The sequence below is a fragment of the Anolis carolinensis genome, chromosome 6 (genome assembly GCF_035594765.1).
Source record: "Anolis carolinensis isolate JA03-04 chromosome 6, rAnoCar3.1.pri, whole genome shotgun sequence".
NCBI classification, from domain to species: Eukaryota; Metazoa; Chordata; class Lepidosauria; order Squamata; family Dactyloidae; genus Anolis; species Anolis carolinensis.
Genome location: NC_085846.1, coordinates 84,639,168 through 84,659,249, shown reverse-complemented (window position 1 = coordinate 84,659,249; position 20,082 = coordinate 84,639,168). Strand labels below are relative to the sequence as shown.

Genomic DNA, 20,082 nt, shown 5'->3' with positions numbered 1-20,082 from the left:
TATATACAATTACAAAGTCCATCGCTCTTAGGACTCATGCTTTCCCTAGCAAGGATAAAGCATGTACTCTCTCTTAGCCAAGTGTCTGCGAACAGCTCAAGCAGGCGACTCCCACATTCCACTCCTGATGACGAATGACGATGACAACCTATTGACTTTGCAGGCTATCAATCAAGCTGACTTGTGATTAACCCATGTGCTGCTGGAACACAGATGCACAATCCAAACAGCAAACAATTGATCTAACATTTCCCTCTAACAACAAAATACACCAACAGTGTCCACATGAAGCATGGGGTCCATTTACCCTGATATGTCCTTTTCCCTATTTAAAAAGAGTAGGAGGATGTTCCAGAACTTCCCTGAAACTCTAGAGCAGTAGTTCTCAACCTGTGGGTCCCCAGATGTTTTGGCCTTCAATTTCCAGAAATTCTAACAGCTGGTAAACTATCTGGGATTTCTGGGAGTTGTAGGTCAAAACTCCTGGCGACCCACAGGTTGAGAACCACTACTTTAGAGTTTACCCACATTTGGGTCCTATTCAGAAGCAGCTACAGCTCTTCACACCACCATTCTTCTTCCCCTGGGCTCTGGCAGCCCAGGGACAGAGAGGGCACTTACCTTTGCCTGTCATTTGTACCATAGCAGCGACCACTGAGCATGAAAAATTATGGTAGTTGCCACTTGGCATCTGTAGTGACAATAGCTGGGGTGATGAAGTGATCAGAGGGGGAGAACAGGAAATGCTTCCTCCTTTCCCTCTTCCCTCTCTCAGATTTCTTTGTCACTCTGGCTATCATCATTACAGGCACCAAGTTGCAACCACTCGCATTTTTGTGCCTAATAGTCACTGCTAAGTCCAGATTGACATTGACAACCTAAGTGTCCATTGGTGCCGAACCAGTTCTAGCACTGCTGGGCCATGCAAAAACCATCCAGACATTGAGACATCCCAGGTCTATGCAGTGAAGACACCCATCAGTCCCCAGGGTGGTTCAACAGCTGGCTGTGTGGACTTCAGCAATCCTGATCCAATGTACCCCACTCTGAATCAACATCACCATTTGAGCCACCGTGTTAAGAAACAAGGGTGTATAATTCTAAGTCTCTCTCATGATGGAATATGATCAAATGAAACCACTGAACCCAACAGTACTCTGTGTAAGGCTTCATTTGTATTCTGTAAATTTCAGAATGATTTGGACATTCTGAAATTTGACAACTGTATGTATATGTGTATGTGCACACATAGACAGCTTATATGGTGATATCACTCCTCTGTATTACAATTGCTTTCATTTTAATTTATTTTAGGTTTATCAAAATTGAAGATAAAGAATGCGAATTCAACAGAAATTTCCGTCTTCTCCTTCACACTAAGTTAGCTAACCCCCACTACAAACCAGAGCTGCAAGCACAGACCACTCTTATTAACTTCACTGTCACAAAAGATGGGTTGGAGGATCAGCTGTTGGCTGAGACTGTTAGCATTGAACGACCTGATTTGGAAGAAGTTAAGGTAAGTCCACAGATGAATCAATCAGCTCCCCAGAAGTTTCAATGGACTCTATTAAAAAAAACATGAAACAAACATACAAAAATATCTCTATCATTTGTAGCAGAAACCAGTATTGTGCTTATATTTTTTTAATTGGTTTGGTTTTTAATATAAATTTTGCTATTTGGAAGAAAGGATCCATGCAATTAATTCTATATGGCATCACTTAAACATTTAGGCATTGTTTCAAAGATCTTCTTGTGCAAAGTTCATTGTAACATGTAGAGCAGTGGTTCTCAACCTGTGGGTTCCCAGATGTTTTGGTCTTCCAAGTCCCAGAAATCCTAACAGCTAGTAAATTGACTGGGATTTCTGGGAGTTGTAGGCCAAAACACCTGGGGACTCACAGGTTGAGAACCACTGATGTAGAGGGTCATTGCTGGCAGAAAATAGCATCAAAGAAAGAGCAAGTAAAGGTGCCTCTGATGTGTTTAATGTTATTGGCCCTTTTAATATTGTTTCAGAGTTGAAGGTTTTTTTTCAGGGCGGGGGGTTGCATGACTCTTTGCAGCTCTTATGCCAGCAAACAACAGATCTTGCCCTCTTGATCACTATGTACCTAGGTATGCATTTAAATGAACAAACATACAAACTAGGAAATACACACACTCTGCCCAGTTCATATCCAAAGCGTCCACATAAGCTCTGAGTGCTTCTTTCTAATGGAAATCCATATTTTCATTTTATTGCCTAGTCTCTTCTGACAAAACAGCAGAATGATTTCAAGATTCAGCTGAAGGTCCTAGAGGATGATCTCTTATTTCGACTTTCTGCTGCTGAAGGCAGTTTCTTGGGAGATACTGAACTTGTGGAGAAACTTGAAACAACGAAGTCAACAGCAGCAGAGATAGAGCTCAAGGCACTTACAACAATTATTTAATTATTATCTGCTTCCTAGTAATTGATAGTTCTTATAATGTCTGAGGGGGGAAGCAAAATCTAATTGCCTTCCTGGGCTGAAATTATTTGTGTGTGAGCATGTGTGCAGGTATATATGTGTATGGGTATAGATGTGTGTGTGTGTGTTTATGTGAGAGAGAAATATACTTATCTATATCTGTATAGTCATATGCAAATAATATTATTCTTAATTATAATAATAATAATAATAATATAATTATTATTTATTTATAGACCATCCTGTCTCTCTGGAGGGACTCAGGGCGGACATACACACATTTATGGACATACACGCATATGTACATAAATCAGAATTTCAAAGTAACTCATTGTTGACAATTATGTTTGTAACAAGTTTTCTATTTTAATATCAAAAATACCGCAACTGCCACAAATGTTTTGAAGGTATCTAATACATATCTTAAATACATATTATATTCTAGAATTCAGTGGCAAAACGGACTCACTTCAGATAAAGATGTGGCAGTTCATATTTCATGTAAGGTTAATGATTAGATGCTAGATTAATGTTTGTTTAATCCTCTAGGTATCTTTGACTTCAACTCCCAGCAGTCTCAGCCACTTTGGCCAACCTAGATTCTGGGAGCAGAAGACCTAAATATTTGGCAGATCAAGTTGGGAATCACTATGCCACTTTTACATTATATTCCCATGAGTATAAAATCAGAAGTATGCCCCACCTTGTTCAGTGTGGAGCGCCAGCCTAAACATTTTCCTGTACAAAACTCATTTGCAAAGAGACCCAGGAGACCACTTTGAGAACTGCACTGTCAGCTGCTTTTCATATAATTAGAGTGTCTTTCTTGTTTGTATTTCTGAACATGGTATTCTACAGGCAATGGAAGCCAAAGAAAATGAAGTTCATATTAATGAAGCCAGAGAACATTACAGGCCAGCTGCTGCAAGAGCTTCTCTTCTTTATTTCGTCATAAATGATTTGAGCAAAGTCAATCCCATCTACCAGTTTTCACTGAAGGTTCATTGTTTTTCTTTTGAGATTTACAAGTACAGCACATACACACTTTATAATTTGCAGACTGAAACTGCTGATTGTTTTATCCAAAATAATCTCCCACATTTATGGGTTTTGCTTTTGCAGACGGGATTATTTGCGTATTTCATCAATATATATGTTCTCTCTAGGAATCTGATAGAAGTTGACCTTGGAGTTATGTTGGAGAACCTATAGATTCCTATAGAATTGTGCTCTCAGGTTTAAATGTTGTTTTTAAAATTATGGATTTCCCGCTTTCATGGGAATCCTAACCTCAGCAAATGTGGAGGGTTGACTGTATTCTCATATCAGAAGCTTCCAAGTACCAGTTGCTGGGGAAAGAAAGTGGCTTTCATTTTCTTCTTGTGGGTTTCCAACAAAATGACCACTGTAAGAATAGAATCAAATATTTGATCTAATCTCTTCATTACTGCCAGAAACACCCAATATTTCTCCACTATAAATTGAGTGTACACAATATTAACTAGGAACTTATTTCATTACTAGTGTCCCCAAGTGCCTCAACTTATTATTTGAATAGTAAATACAAATACAGTAGAGTCTCACTTATCCAACATAAATGGACCCGCAGAATGTTGGATAAGCGAACATGTTGGATAATAAGGAGGGATTAAGGAAAAGCATATTAAACATCAAATTAGGTTATGATTTTACAAATTAAGCATCCAAACATCATGTTATACAACAAATTTGACAAAAAAGTAGTTCCATACATAGCAATGTTATGTAGTAATTACTGTATTTATGAATTTAGCACCAAAATATCACAATGTATTGAAAACATTGACTAAAAAATGTGTTGGATAATCCAGAACGTTGGATAAGCGAGTGTTGGATAAGTAAGACTTAACTGTACATCCCACTTGCAGTAGATCAACACACACATTGCCACAGGTACATTGGAACAATGATCATCTTCTTTCTCAGGCTTTCAACACCGTCTTCCATAAAGCAATGGAAAGAGCAGAGCCATCTGATGATATCCAGGAGCGGATCGCCAATCTGACAGAAGCGATTACATATTTCACCTTCCTTTACATAGGCCAGGGACTTTTTGAAAAGGACAAGCTTGTTTTTCTTGGCCAGACAACATTTCAGGTGAGAAACAGCCACTGATTCTTTGTGAGATATAGATATATTGTAGATATTAGAGATATGCATTCAGAGCAAACCTTGATCCGTTTTGTGTCCCAGCTTCCGGTGGGGGTCCTGATCCATTTTGATTGAGCCTCCCGAAATTGGGAGGGCAGATATTTGTTCTTCGTCTTTTGTGCCAAAAAATCTGTTTTCTTTTGGCCCATTATTGCAGGGAGCTTCACCCATAGGCCTAAAGTGTCGAGTCTATGGATGCAGGCTTTGGGCCTACGCACGTGGACCTCAGAGGACTTAAAGCACTGGGGTGCCTGTAGCCGAGCGCCGAATAAGGAGCACTCTTTACTCAGCACTCAGCTGCAGGCCCTGCCAGACCCCGGCACTTTGGGCCTACGTCGATACAAAAAGCAAGCTTGGAGCCGGTACCTGCTCCCACCTGCCTTTCATATCAAGTTTATTTTTGTTCCAGGAGAGGCCTTCCTGTTCTGTGCCATCCGAATGAATGGTACAAACGGAACATGAATCAAATGGATGAGACAAATTTTGGGCCCATGTCTAATAGATATACACGTACATAGGCAACTCAGACTTGAGTGGCATATATAGATACAGCCAAATAAGCCTTTAGAATTACCTTGTAAGAGTTAGGGATGTGAAATATTCAGATTAAGTTGGGAACAGACATGTCTGTCAACGCTTTGATTAATCAGGCTCTACCTCAGATATTTTTTTATTCTTGTAGTCTAGCTGCTAAACAAGCCTAGACTGGGCAAATTTTTTATATGGATAAAATGTGTTGTAATGTAACATTTAGGGTGGGAAGAAATACCAGGATATAACATAAATTTTAAGTTGGATGCAATCCTTTTGAAAAATTTATCTTCAAAATTAGTAGTTATGTCTCTCAGCAGAGAAGATGACATCGTATTTTATTTTTTATCAAGTACAGTATATACAAAATCTTACAAGTAAGCTACCCCGCCCCCTCCCCGGGCTGCTGGAGGGACAGAAATGTGGCTGTTCTGTATATATGTACTACTTTTGTACAATGCTTGGAAAAAATTACTGGTCATGGAACCTGACAACATTATCGAGTCTATAATCTCATAGTTGTCCCAAGATCAGCTTATGTGTATGTATATATCTAATAGAATGATGTGTAGCATTAGTTGGAATGGCATGACTTTGCGTCTACTTGCTTTCTAGATTCTTTTGACAAGTAAAGAGATAGAACTCACTGAACTGAATTTTCTGCTGCGATTTACAGTTGAGCACACTTACAAAAGTCCTGTTGACTTTATATCTGCTCAGTCATGGAGTGCCATTAGGGTAAGTTCATAAATTCATAAATCAGGTTCATATGCTGAACATTATGGTTTATAATATTGGGCAACTTCCGGCTCTTTAGATGTTGGATTGCACCATTGCCCACTATTGCGTATGCTGGTCAGAACTCATAAGAGATATATCTGAGAACATATGGAAGATCGTAATTTACTTCTCAATATCTTGCACAACAATTTGCTATCAGGTTCTTGCTACCCAAAGTAACCCAATCTTCTCTGCTATAAGGACTTTATATTTTCGTATCAGTTTTCACTATTCTGAGAAATTGCCAGTGATCCTTGAGAACAATATATACTTGCATTTATTCTCATGAGAATTCATCCCTAAAATGGATCCATAGTATTGTAGATACTCTTGGACAACTATTAGCAATCAATGAAATGGCATGGAATTCAGCAGTGTGTCAGATATAGCCATTTATTTGTCTCCTAGCACAAGAAGATAGTTCACATGTTCCATGTTTGTGTTGCAGGCTATTGTTTTAATGGATGAATTCCGAGGATTAGATAGAGATATTGAGGGTTCTGCCAAAAGATGGAAAAAATGGGTGGATTCAGAATGCCCAGAAATAGAAAAACTTCCTCAAGAGTGGAAAAGTAAAACTTCTTTCCAAAAGCTTATCATACTACGAGCATTGCGCCCAGATCGAATGATGTATGCTCTGAGGTATAGTATTTGACTTCATGTGTAGGGTTTCATGTTTATTATAACTGGAGGTAGGGGAAGTATGGCCCATGGGCTTCATTTGGTATCTAGACAAAATCCCAGGATACGAAGTTTGCATCAAAATACATCACCACCACCCCAAAAAAACACCCTAGATAAACACTTGACAATTTTGCAAACAACGTTTGCTTGGAATCCATGTAACCCCAAACCATTGACAATTGCTCATTATTAATTTAAAGTAAATGTGTTTTGCTGTTAGTATGGGAAACTTGATTTATTGAAACAAGGAAAGATTAAACTGGTATCTTGGCTTCTTCCCATAAACTGGGGCTTGGAACATGGTTTGTTAGTCCGAACTAGAGTAGACCCATTCAAACAAATGTTGAATGGTGATTCCCTACATAGGTAAAATCTGTTACTTCAATGGGTCTACTCTAATCAAGTCTAACAATAGAATTAAGGCCCATGTTTTAAATTAATTACAGTTATTTGTTCAAGCATAAAAATTAATTGTGGTAAGTTGCTTCTAGTCTTTTCTGAGTTGAACCAGTGTCATGTATCCCAAGCAAACTCATCTGACTAACTAATCGCACATATTGATATCACCAGAAGTGACTTGCAGTTTCTCAAGCTGCTCCTGACACACACATAAAAATACCCTAGGATCTTGACACTTTCCTTATAAAAACACTGATGGACTATTCAGTGGAAGCTCATGTTATTGCAAAACAACTTGTCATATATTAAAATATTTCCTATGTTCTTGTAGAAACTTTGTAGAGGAAAAGCTAGGTTCAAAGTATGTGGATGGCACAAGAACAGAGCTGATTAAATCCTATGAGGAAACTAGCCCATCTACGCCAATATTTTTCATTCTGTCTCCAGGAGTAGATCCTCTCAAAGATGTGGAGGCCCTTGGTAAGTAAAGTGTCACTTTGAAAGTGTTTGGAACCAACTAAGAAACATGGGCATAGCAATTGTTCACAGGAAACAAACTGCTAATAGCGTACAAATGAAGAGTTTTGAATTTCTGGTCATATACGAGGGTTATCCAGAAAGTAGATTACGTTTTGGAATTTAAAATGAACAAAGTATAGGAGAAAACATTTACCATATGCAGTTGAAAGCCACACCCAAATACCACTTCTCAACATAATCCTCATTCAAATCTAGGCACTTATCATAGCGATGAATGAGCTTGGAAACTCCTCCCCCACAAAACTCTGCCGCTTGCATACTCAACGCAGCGTTTTGGCGACGATGCACAGCTGCTGGAAGGGGTGACCGGCTGGTTGAGGATGCAAGTGGCAGAGTTTTGTGGGGGAGGAGTTTCCAAGCTCATTCATCGCTATGATAAGTGCCTAGATTTGAATGGCAACTATGTTGAGAAGTGGTATTTGGGTGTGGCTTTCAACTGCATATGGTAAATGTTTTCTCCTATACTTTGTTCATTTTTAATTTCAAAACGTAATCTACTTTCTGGATAATCCTCGTACATTTCCTTGCATTTATATTTACTGAGATGGTGGGAGAAGATAGATTTCTTGTTTACACAAAGGGACCTCAACATGTAAACATGTCAAGTACATTGGTGACAAATGGAAAAAATAGGAGTATTTGTTTTAGGAAGAATTTGTGGGGGAAAAGGATATCTACCTCATAGAAAAGGCCTTGAATGTGACATTCTACATTCATATGCATTGTTGGTCAGGAAGTTTGGCACAGGTATGGTAACACAAAATTTTTCCAGTAGCTTTTAATGTTGCTGATTTTTCAGAGTCCATGGGCCTTTTCTTAATGCATAGGTTGTGATTGGGAACAATGGGGGTTTATGCTTTGACTAAGACAGAGCAGGGGTTGGCCGTTAATTAATGCATGTTAAGCTTGCACAAAAATTCAACAAATAGTCATTATCAAGGAATAAAGCAGATTTAAATTCGGAATTGTTTCCTTCAATGAGAGTTAAGTTTTAAAAGATTTCCTCCTCTCTGCCCTAACCCTCCATTCACTGTGGAAGGGTGGATAAAAAGTGCGAAGCTATTAACTCTGCAGTGTGAAGAAATTTTTAGATTGAACATTCCTCTGCTTGGCATAATGCAAGTTCTTTTGTGCCGTGCCTTACCTTTTGAGTAGATGAGGGCCAGAGGGCAATTTTCTCCATGCTCATGTAATCTTGCGCCCCCTGTGACTAAATAATGGTCATTATACAAACTATATTCAATTGTGTAAGAAACTGTCGCTTTGTGCTAAGGATTACTATTCCCCACCGGCTCTGCTGAGAATACCAGGTTAATACAGCTGTGACCTGACTGTGCTCAATTTAAACTCAGGCCTCACAAGGTGAGAGACTTGCACATTTACCCACTGAACCAATCAGTTAAAAAACTGATGTGATCGCTACCACATGTTGCTTCCTTTTTTGATACGAGAAATGGCTTGCACCCCCTGTACGAGTTTATAAAGCTCGGTAACAATACCTAGCATCTATCAAAATGTCAAAAGGTTCATTATCTTAAACCAAGGGAGCAGATTTCAGCAGGTTCTTTTCCACTAATACCAGTCATAAGGCTGCTCTTGAGAGCTCACAATTTGCTTGTTGAAATGGTGTCGAGTGAAGTGCTTCAGAAGAACTAGCATGTATTGTTCCAGTGATAGTGAAATTAATGGGGCATTATCTTTTCCCCCTTTCCCCTTCCTGCTTTTATGTACCTCCCTGCTCCCCCACTGCTTTACGTGCAGGGAAAAGGCTCGGCTTCACGATAGACTCCGGGAAATTTCATAATATTTCTTTAGGACAAGGGCAAGAGATTGTTGCAGAAGAGGTATTGGAAAAAGCTGCCAAACATGGGCACTGGGTTATTCTCCAAGTAAGTGTAAAAATGATTCGTGTTCTTTATGTGCTCAGTCAAGTGGCTCCCTCTGTGCGTAGTAAACCTGTGAAGTGTTTGTCAGTAATGGAGGTAATCAACAACAACAAAAAAGGCACCAATCTCCTGTGGAACTGTGTGAGAGAAGAAAGCTTCATCTGGTGTTAAAGTTGTTTCTAGTCTCTTGTCATTATGTGGAATACAATGGGATGTTTTATGATATTTTTAACTTTGATTTCATCTTAAGCAAACCTTAATCCTGTCCCATAACTTTCTACTGCATAGTCCTTTTGGTTCTTCCAAAATGGATCCTTCGGGAGTGAGATAATATTTTAATTTTTTTATCAAAGCATGAGATTAGTGTAACAAAGTGTGAATATTTTCTGTTGTTCCTTTGTGGTTCAAAGAAGAACGATAATAATGATAGTGTTGTCCAAGGCTTTCATGGCCAGAATCACAGGTTTGTTGTGTGTTTTCCGAGCTGTATGGCCATGTTCCAGAAGTATTCTCTCCTGACGTTTCGCCCACATCTATGGCAGGCAAACTCTGAGGATGCCAGCCATAGATGTGGGTGAAATGTCAGGAGAGAATACTTCTGGAACATGGCCATACAGTCCGGAAAACACACAACAACCCAATAATGATAGTTGTGTGGTTGATCACAAAATTTTAGAATTTTTAAAATGGTATATTAGTACATGCCAGTGCTCCTATTTTTATTCTTGTGTTTTCTCAATTAGTATGGTCAGTCATATTGAAGTACTTTTTAGGACTAAATAGTATATGCCAGCAAATAATTTTAACCTGTGGCAAGGAGGTTGTGGAAAATCATGGTAATTTAAAATTGGATACTGGAAATTAAATAAAATATTACTAAAGGATTGATCAGTAGAAACAATGCAGTCTTTGTCTAAAATACATATGATGCTATTATGTAACATTAGTAGATACAAACAGGCAAAAGAGAGAAGAGGACAAAGGAGGGAAGACCTATATACATACCGTTTCCCCTAAAATAAGACATCCCCAGAAAATAAGACCTAGTAGAGGTTTTGCTGAATTGCTAAATATAAGGCCTCCCCCGAAAGTAAGACCTAGCAAAGTTTTTGTTTGGAAGCATGCCCAATGAACAGAACATCAAAGCATGCAGGATCGGTAAATGTGGAAATATTTGTAGTAACAAGAAATTCTTGATAGGATTCACAGTTTATCTGGTTATGCTGGTTTGTGATAACAACTACTGTACAGTATATAATAAATGTTCAATTTTTTGTTCAACAATAAATGTGAATTCTTCTTCGTGGAAAAATAAGACATCCCCTGAAAATAAGACCTAGCGCATCTTTGGGAGCAAAAATTAATATAAGACACTGTCTTATTTTTGGGGAAACACGGTAGTGCCATCTTTTCTGGCAAAACCCATCCCATTTACGCGTATATCACATGATTCAATGGTATCATGTGCCATCCTAGATAGAGATGCACCCATGGTTTGGTTTCAAAGCCTCAATTGCCAATGAGTCTTATGAATCTTGTCCTTCTTGGTGGACAGTGTTTGCCATGTGAGCTGCACAGTTTGATTTGGGAGAATCCTTGGACACTCAATGGGTTTTCCATAGCCTCTTGCCAAGTACATTATCCATGCTGATGAGACCAGGCTTCAAGAGATATAAAGACCAAAGCAGTGAATGACCTTAGCACTGAGGATGCGCTATAGAATTGGGCTTGGTGGCTGCATTTGCTGGAGTTCCAGGCTCAGGTCTTTCAAACTCAGTGATCTAGTTTAGATCCAGAGCTTTATCAGTCTGAATCATTTGATGCTCTCCTTTGTCAATGTCCATGTCGATATAACTGCTGGATTTCAGGATGGTGATACTTTGCCACAAATAAGTGTTTTAGCCCCTGATGCGTTGTCCTTAATTTTCACAGCTCTCTTAAGTTGTATTGAATGTTCTGTAAGTCTTGGAGACAGCTAGTAGATGCATTTGTGTGGGTGAATAGAGAAGGCGTGATTTACATACTTGATGGCTATATCTAATAGCACCTGGAGATAATGAAGCCCTTGCTAACGTAACCAATATTAAAATACAGACCCTTTAACCCCTCTCTGAGTGATACTTGGGAATATTGCCATTTTTGCCTGGTATGTAACTGCCTAGCCATGTGAGGAGTTGATGGTGTAATTAGATGTTACGCTTCTAAAATAATAAACTTGCTCTAATAATGAACGTTTTGCATTCTCTCAAACAGAATATTCATCTTGTAGTCAAGTGGCTGGGAACCTTGGAGAAACTGTTGGAAAAATACAGCAAAGGAAGTCACTCTGACTACCGTGTCTTTATTAGTGCTGAACCAGCTCCAAGTCCTGAAGAACACATAATACCTCAAGGAATATTGGAGAACTCTATTAAAATTATTAATGAACCTCCTACTGGAATGCTGGCAAATCTTCATGCTGCTCTCTACAATTTTGACCAGGTGATACATTGAGTTCTAATTTTTAAAAAAAATCAATGTCTAGTTTCTATTCCTTTTTAATTAGGACTGGTATATTCTTTCTAGTTTTGTTGCTATTGTTTGGATTTCACTCCCACCATGATTTTCTAGCTGCATATAACACCTTTCTATCATTGTAACCTGGCATTCTCTTTCAAAAGGAAGTAAAATATTTTCTCAACCACAGCTGTTTTAGCTAGAGAAATACAGTTGCCTTTACAACACAGCTGAGAATTATAAAGGTCAGGTACCTAGACCAGCTATAGAATAATGTGAATTAATCCATTGGTTCACTGTATTTTTCTCTTTTCATATAGGAGCAAAGATAGGTAAGAGCAGTGATAATAAAAATACAATTAAAGAAAAGCAACCAACAACAGTAAATAAAAACAGATGTGATAAAATAAAATATGTACAGTGGACACCCATTTCATGACTGATGTCATGTATGTATGTATAAAGGTGCAATTTATATAAGATAATGTATATCAGTCCTGAACAGATTATAATACTTCATGTCTAAGTCAGAACATCAGCCACCTATTGTGGTGTGTTAGGTGTTTGCTTTCCATATTCATATTATAAACTTGACTGTGGTAAATAAGAATTTTATCAAGCCACAGATAAGCTAGTCAGGTGTTTTAGCTTAATATGTGATATGTTGTGAAGACCTAATGTACAATATGCATGTTCCTAAACAGTGCACATAGGATGTGGAAAGATGAAGAGATGCAGTGTAAAAAGTGTAGTTTTTATATCATGTTACCCTCCCTAATTTAATTCAAGACATGTAGTTCTAGAGTAGTTTTGCATGGCTCTGCTATCAAAAAGGTGGCACAGCAGGTTAAGCCATTGAGCTGCTAAACTTGCAGCCGGTTCGAATCCGGGGAGTGGGGTGAGCTCCCACTGTTAGTCCCAGCTTCTGCCAATCTAGCCGTTTGAAAACATGCAAATGTGAGTAGATCAATAGGTACCGCTCCGGCGGGAAGGTAGTGCCACTCCATGCAGTCATGCCGGCCACATGACCTTGGAGGCGTCTATGGACAACCCTGGCCATTGGGCTTAGAAATGGAGATGAGCACCAACCTCCGACTAGACTAGATTTAATGTCAGGGGAAAACCTTTACCTTTACTACTATCCAAATATCACAAAGAATACAAAGTTTATAAGTAAAATTTTGAGTAAAAAGTCATATACTCTTATACATAGGATATTCATTATGGAAACACGTCCATACATTTTCATTTAAACTGAATATGTGAATGGCTTCTACATGTTGTAGTTTTACATGCCATCAGATACAAATAATTATCATATGTAAATCAGCGATTTAAGGCTGTTGGTGTTGGAGCTTTACAATAATATGTGTTTTTCCTATATTTCTTTGTTGAACAGGATACACTTGAATTGTCGACCAGGGAGCAGGAGTTCAAAAGTATCTTCTTTTCTCTCTGCTACTTTCATACTTGCGTTTGTGGCAGACTGAAGTTTGGACCTCAAGGATGGAATCGAAGATACCCTTTTAATGTGAGGGATCTCACCATCTGCGTCAATATTCTTTACAACTATTTAGAGGCAAACTCTAAGGTAAGAACTACAGTATAGTTCGTCATCCTCTCACTTGTTCAGTCGTTTTCGACTCTTCATGACCTCATGGACCAGTCCACACCAGAGCTCAGCATAGTTAGGCAACACATAACCCATGGATTGCATGTGCTACTCTACCGCTTATCTTTCTCCCCACTTGCAACCAAAATTCATTAAAAATTATTTCTTTTCCTAAAATAGAGAACTAGATGTGAGCTCCCCTTTAAAATGGAAATGTTGGGATTTTGGATTTGCAGGGTGGGGGCAACTAGAAGTGTGCATTTTTGTACCTCCATAAAAATATTTTAATGGCAACTGAATTGGGTTGCTGTGAGTTTTCTGGGCTTTATGGCCATGTTCCAAAAGCAATCTCTCCTGACATTTCACCCACAGGCATCTTCAGAAGTTGTGAGGTCTGTTGGAAACTAGGCAAGTGGGGTTTATATATCTGTGGAAGGTCCAGGGTGGGGGAAAGAACTCTTGTCTGTTGGAGGCAAGTGTGAATGTTGCAATTGATCACCTTGATTAGCATTGAATAGCCTTGCAGCTTCAAAGCTTGGCTGCTTCCTGCCTGCCATAGATGTGGGCGAAACGTCTGGAACATGGCCATATAGCCTGGAAAACTCACAGCAACACAGTGATTCTGCCCATGAAAGCCTTCAACAACACATGGCAACTGATTGTGTGTCCAGCCCACTGTGGTTTCTATGGAGGGAATTGGCCACACAAGAAATAAGGGATGTGGTGATTTTTTGCCACCTGCCAAATGATATTTGCTTGTATGTGTTCCTTGCTTTTAAAAATAAACAACAACAGAGCGAATACATTTTCTATTGGATGCCTTTGTGGATCATACCCAATTCAAAGTGCTGGTCTTGGCCTACAAAGCCCTAAACGGTTCTGGTCCAATTTACCTGTCCGAACGTATCTTCTTCTATGAGCCCACAAGAACCTTAAGATCTTCTGGTGGGGCCCTGCTCTCGGTCCCACCTGCCTCACAGGCGCGGCTGGTGGGGACGAGAGACAGGGCCTTCTCGGTGGTGGCTCCCCGGCTGTGGAACTCCCTCCCCAGTGACATTCGGCAGGCCCCATCGCTTTTGGGGTTCAGAAAAAAACTGAAGACTTAGCTATGTACGCAGGCATTTGAAGAATAAGCATGTGTTGGCTTCGACTCGGTCTGAATTACTGCTCTTGTATAACGTCTGCTGGATGAATGGCATAAGCACTTTGCATTGTTTTAAACTTTGTATATTGTATTTTATGACTATTTTATGACTATTTTATGATTGTTTTAACTGTTTTAATCATTTTAGTTTATTGTATATCAGTGTAACGGCATCAATTGCCACTTGTAAGCCGCCCTGAGTCCCCTCGGGTGAGAAGGGCGGGGTATAAATAATTGAAATAAATAAATAAATACATCTGCTATTGTATATACAAATCAGGCAGATCAAAGGTTTCTCACAGAAGATACTTAAACTTCACAACACAGGGTTGAACTGGTTCCACAATAGTGGCTTCACTAAAATAAATTAATAAATAAATAAAAACGTCCTTCATTATGTTACTAAAAACACTGGTTTACATGTGCATGTATGCCAAATTCATTAGGAAGGTAATGAAGCATTGGCACAACTGTAATTACATACAGCAGACCTGACAGTTCATAACATGGCATTAATAATCACTACAATTAATTCTGATGATGGAAGCAATTTGCAGCTCGTCACATGTATAAATAATGGAGCATTTCTTTTGTGTGTCATTATTATGTATTAAGGAGGCCACCTTGCTGTGACTTTCTCAGGAAATGTCCCTCTTGAGTTCAAGTTAAAAACTAGATGAGTAATTCTAGACTACTTTGAGACTGGTTTCCATTTGGTGGATACAAAACTCTGGAACTGGTATTATTTAATAGGTTGTGTATATATGGCTGAAATTAATAACCTGTTAAACTCTCTGGAATATTTGCTTTACTTGAGCAATTTCTATGTGTCTTGGAAATAAGCTGTCTTCACCAAAAACATTGCTCTTATAAGGAATATTTACAACGTAACAGTTATAGATAAAATTATAGAGTTGGAACTGACCACACGGGCCATCCAGTCCAAAGCCCTGCCATGCAGGAACATACAGTCAAGGCAACCAAAGTCCATAATGGTCAGATAAAGTACTTTTTCTGGATGATTCAATAATTCAAGAAATATTGTGTTACTGGGAAAGACAATTCTGCCTATTATACACTCCATTCATTGCATCCATGTTTTTGTGCACAGAAATCCGTTTTAGCAGATAGGTTATTTCTATAGGGAGTTAGCCTGTTGTTGTTTATGTTAACAGGGCTATGTGGAAAAACCCCATTGATTTTCTCTAGGCTGGATCAACACTGCCATATAATCCAGATTATTAAATCAGATAATCCACATTATCTGCTTTGTGGAGTCTACACTGCCATTTAATCCAGTTCGAAGCATAATATGAATTTTATATGGCAGTGTAGATGTAGAAGGGGCCTGTATTAGGTAACATTGGTCTGATCTAGGAACCTATTCACTGGATGACCATCTGTGGAGGGTGCTTTGATTGTGTGTTCCTGCATGGCACTGGTTGGGCTAGATGACCCTTGTTGTTGCTTCCAACTCTGTGATCTGATATAAAGTGCTAGTTGTAGGTTTATATATTCATATTACTGTATATTCTCTGCAAAATACTGCGGTATGTTCCCACTTTGTATGAATGTTTGTTTATTTCAGTATTTTAGCTTGCTACCAACTTTCTGAGTAACTAGGGAGAGGCTGAAACAGAATGAAATACAATCTGTTTACAAGGGAGTGCTAAAGAGCAGCAATACATTGTACTGAGTGAAATAAAATTGAAGGGGCAGCAATTAGCCCTCGCAAATCCATTCACATCGGAGTTATTTCAACACACTAAGTAGCAACAATGAATGGCCGGAGTTCATGAATCAGTGGTCTCTGTCAGAATGGTGGAATGGGTCAGTCTCCCATAGACATGGATTTTTGAGTAAATAAAACATATGCACTTGAGGTGCATTTAAGTACAAATATTGGTGTATTAAAATTTATAGTTACTTATTTAATACAGCTTTATAGTAATTCAGTGATATGGTTTGTGTACTGAGAACATTTACAAATTCACAGGAAAGGTCAAAGCCAAATATAAATTTCATTCTTTATGCCTGTGACAAAAACTTCAAAAATGAGTACTGAAAAGTCTCTGTGTGTTGATCTTTCAACTGTATCACGTCATGATTTCTGATCATGTATGGAGGATTGTACAGTCTTTTAGTGCTGCATGTGGATTGTACAGTTGTACACTTTGCAAAGGCCTTATTATCCTGCACACAGTACTTGGCTTTGAATTGTCTTTGAAGCAGAGTATTACAAACCAAGGCAAGGTGAATTTCTATATTAGCCTTGAAGTTTCATCTATAATAATTATATAATAATTATTATTTATAATAATAAATTTCATATACAATATTTACTTGAAGAACCAACATGGGGCAGCGATTTGAGAAATGGACTAGAACAATGAGTTGAAATGCCTGCTATGCCATGGAAACCGAGGCTGGATTTGCACAGCCATATAATGCAGTTCAAGAGAAATGATCTGGATCTTATATGGCAGTGTAGATGGGGTTCCATAGAGACTTTGAACAAATCACACACACTCTCTCGGCCTCAGAGAAAGGCAAAGGCATATACTTTCTGAACAAATCATGTCAAGGAAAACCCATGAGAGCATTGCCTTGGTGCCATTATAAGATGGAAGAAACTTGAAGACACACAGCAATAACAACTTTACACGCAGGTAGAAAAATAGCTCTATTCTGAATTCAAAATTATTTGTCTTAGTGTGGTAATGTCATTAGTCCCCAGTTCAATATAGTTAATAAGAAAAAGTGTGTTTAAATATTCATTTGCTGGAATTGACGTAAACATGCAAAACCACACTGAAAGCACTGTAGATACTTTATCTGCTTTGCAGTAGCAACAGTTATTTTACTTGGTCTGTTCTGTCTCATTGTGTAATATGAAAAACCTATAATTAAGCTTAGATTTGAACTGTTGGAAGCCAAAAACAGTCCCCGGGGGCATAGAGGTTCATTCCTGGAAAAGCTTCATCATGAAAACTATTATATTTTGTAAGCCGTGTCTTGGGAAGAAAACTTGCTCACTATTTATTGAACCATGATTTTGACATCAAAAAACTCTAAAGCAAAACTCTTCCAGCACCCTAATCATAAGATAGTTCCACAACTGTCAGGACCCAGGCTGCAAGGCACCAATAACCATACACAGAGGCCAGAATCTATCTAATATCTTTATTGAAGGAATATATAAAGTTAATAAAAGCAAGTGTATGAAATAGTCCAGGAGTAGACCTTTCAGGAAAGGTCAAAATTAGTCCAAGAAAACAATGTCCAATATGAAATATTAAGGTCCAAAGTTGTAATCCAATAACCGAAACACTCACTTTGCCAGGCAAAGTGAGGGGAGATGACAAGGTCCTTTAGTCCATGAACTTGAGCAAGGCTAGGAATTAACTTGATACTTGAAAACAAGGCTTGAATCGTGACACAAGGTAACGTGGAACAAGAACAAGGCCCGTGGAATTACTTGGTAAAATCCGTGAAACAAGGCAAGGTTTAGTCCTGGAAGGCGAGGCAAGATCCGAAGGTAAACAAGGCTGGGAAGCAGGAGCGAAGGCTTGAGAACAAGGACAAGGCTTGAACAGGAACGAGGCTTGAAACGGAGCGCGCTGTCCAGACACAACTCGCTCCGGAGGCTGACGAATTGACTCCGCGAAGTTACTTCGCGGGTAAAACACCTATATAGAGTCTAACTTTCCCGCCGAGAGCAGTTCTCTGGGAACCAGAAACGAAAGCTAATCTCTGAGACCAGATGTTTGACTCCTTAAAGATTCTCATGGAAAGCAGGCTTAATTGGCTAAATTCTTAGCAGCTATTCTAGCACTCCTGCGCGAGGCCGCTTCCAAACCTCTCTGTTGTTTACAAAACTCATGGCGAGAAAACACAGGAGATGTAGGCTCAGGGTTTGTTTGACATACTTCTGGAACACAACTCTCTTGCAGGTGCAAGGTTCCCAGATCTGGCTGGGAAGAATCTGGCTGGGAAGATTCCAGTTCTGACTGGGAAGGTAAAAAACCCAAGTTTTCTTCTTCATCAGGTATCACCATGTCATGAGCAGGACTACAAGGCCCATGAGTCATCACACTATCCCCCTCCTCAAGCCCCCTCCCAAACTGGGACTCTCTCCCCGGGGCGCGAGGTCGTGGCTTGGCGGGATAGGTCTGATGAAAGCGACGGGTTAGATCAGGAGCATGGACTGTGGAGGCGTCTTCCCAAGAGCGTTCCTCAGGGCCAAAACCCACCCAGTCAATGAGATATTGCAGGCGGCGGCGGTGAAAGCGAGAATCCAAAATGTCCTGAACCTCGAATTCTTCCTCCCCATCCACCAAAACAGGGACGGGGGCCGGCCGGTCAGCATCAGGGCGCACACCATCCGCCGGAAGGAGCAGGGAGCGGTGGAACACTGGATGAATGCGCATTGAACGTGGAAGTTGGAGTTTGAAAGTCACGGGGTTAAGTTGCGCCACCACTGGATAGGGGCCAATGAAACGGGCATCTAACTTCCGGCAAGGGCGATGGGAGGGCAAAAAGCGAGTGGACAGAAAAACCCGATCTCCTACCTTGATTTCGGGCCCCGGCTGGCGATGTTTGTCCGCGTGACGTTTATAGTCCTCCTTGGCTTGGTCCAGTTGTTGGAGCAAAAGTTGTTGCACCGCTGTGAGTTCCTGTAGCCAATCCTCTGCTGCGGGAACTTCTGAAGTTTCAATGACAGGGGGAAAGAAACGTGGATGGAAGCCGTAGTTTGCAAAGAACGGCGTTTCTTTTGTAGAAGCCTGGACTCCATTGTTGTAGGCAAACTCCGACAGTGGTAACAGAGAAGCCCAATTGTCCTGTTGGTAGTTTACATAACAGCGAAGGTACTGTTCCAAAGTGGCATTGGTGCGCTCCGTTTGCCCATCTGTTTGGGGATGATGAGCTGAAGATAAACGAGAGTCTATGCCCAATAGTTTTTGTAGTGCCTTCCAGAAACGAGAGGTGAATTGGGATCCACGATCTGTGACCAAACTCTTGGGCAATCCATGTAATCTGAAAACATGTTGGAGGAATAGATCTGCAGTCTCTTTGGCCGTGGGAAGGCCTTCACAGGGAATGAAATGGGCTAACTTGGTGAAAAGGTCCACCACCACTAGGATCGTGGTAAATTCACAGGAAGGTGGTAAGTCAGTGATAAAATCCGCAGAAATTATTTCCCATGGGCGAGATGGGGTAGGAAGGGGGTGTAAAAGCCCTGAGGGCTTCTCCCTTCTTGTCTTGGAGCGCTGGCATACTGGGCAGGTGTTGACATATTTTTCCACATCCTTGCGGATCTTGGGCCACCAGAAATCTCTTAGGATCAAATGCATGGTTTTAAAT

At 39.7% G+C, this 20,082-nt stretch overlaps 1 protein-coding gene across 1 annotated transcript in view; it reads left to right on the top strand.

Moving 5' to 3' along the window:
• Positions 1–20,082, top strand: part of dnah11 (dynein axonemal heavy chain 11) — a 195,066-nt gene that overhangs the window by 155,347 nt on the left and 19,637 nt on the right. Inside the window, exons 66-75 of the mRNA XM_062958230.1 lie at positions 1,315–1,519; positions 2,253–2,417; positions 3,315–3,455; positions 4,422–4,592; positions 5,793–5,915; positions 6,406–6,599; positions 7,372–7,520; positions 9,342–9,469; positions 11,720–11,947; positions 13,362–13,553. Coding sequence (XP_062814300.1) covers positions 1,315–1,519; positions 2,253–2,417; positions 3,315–3,455; positions 4,422–4,592; positions 5,793–5,915; positions 6,406–6,599; positions 7,372–7,520; positions 9,342–9,469; positions 11,720–11,947; positions 13,362–13,553 — 1,696 coding nt within the window. The remainder of the gene's footprint in view (positions 1–1,314; positions 1,520–2,252; positions 2,418–3,314; positions 3,456–4,421; positions 4,593–5,792; positions 5,916–6,405; positions 6,600–7,371; positions 7,521–9,341; positions 9,470–11,719; positions 11,948–13,361; positions 13,554–20,082) is intronic.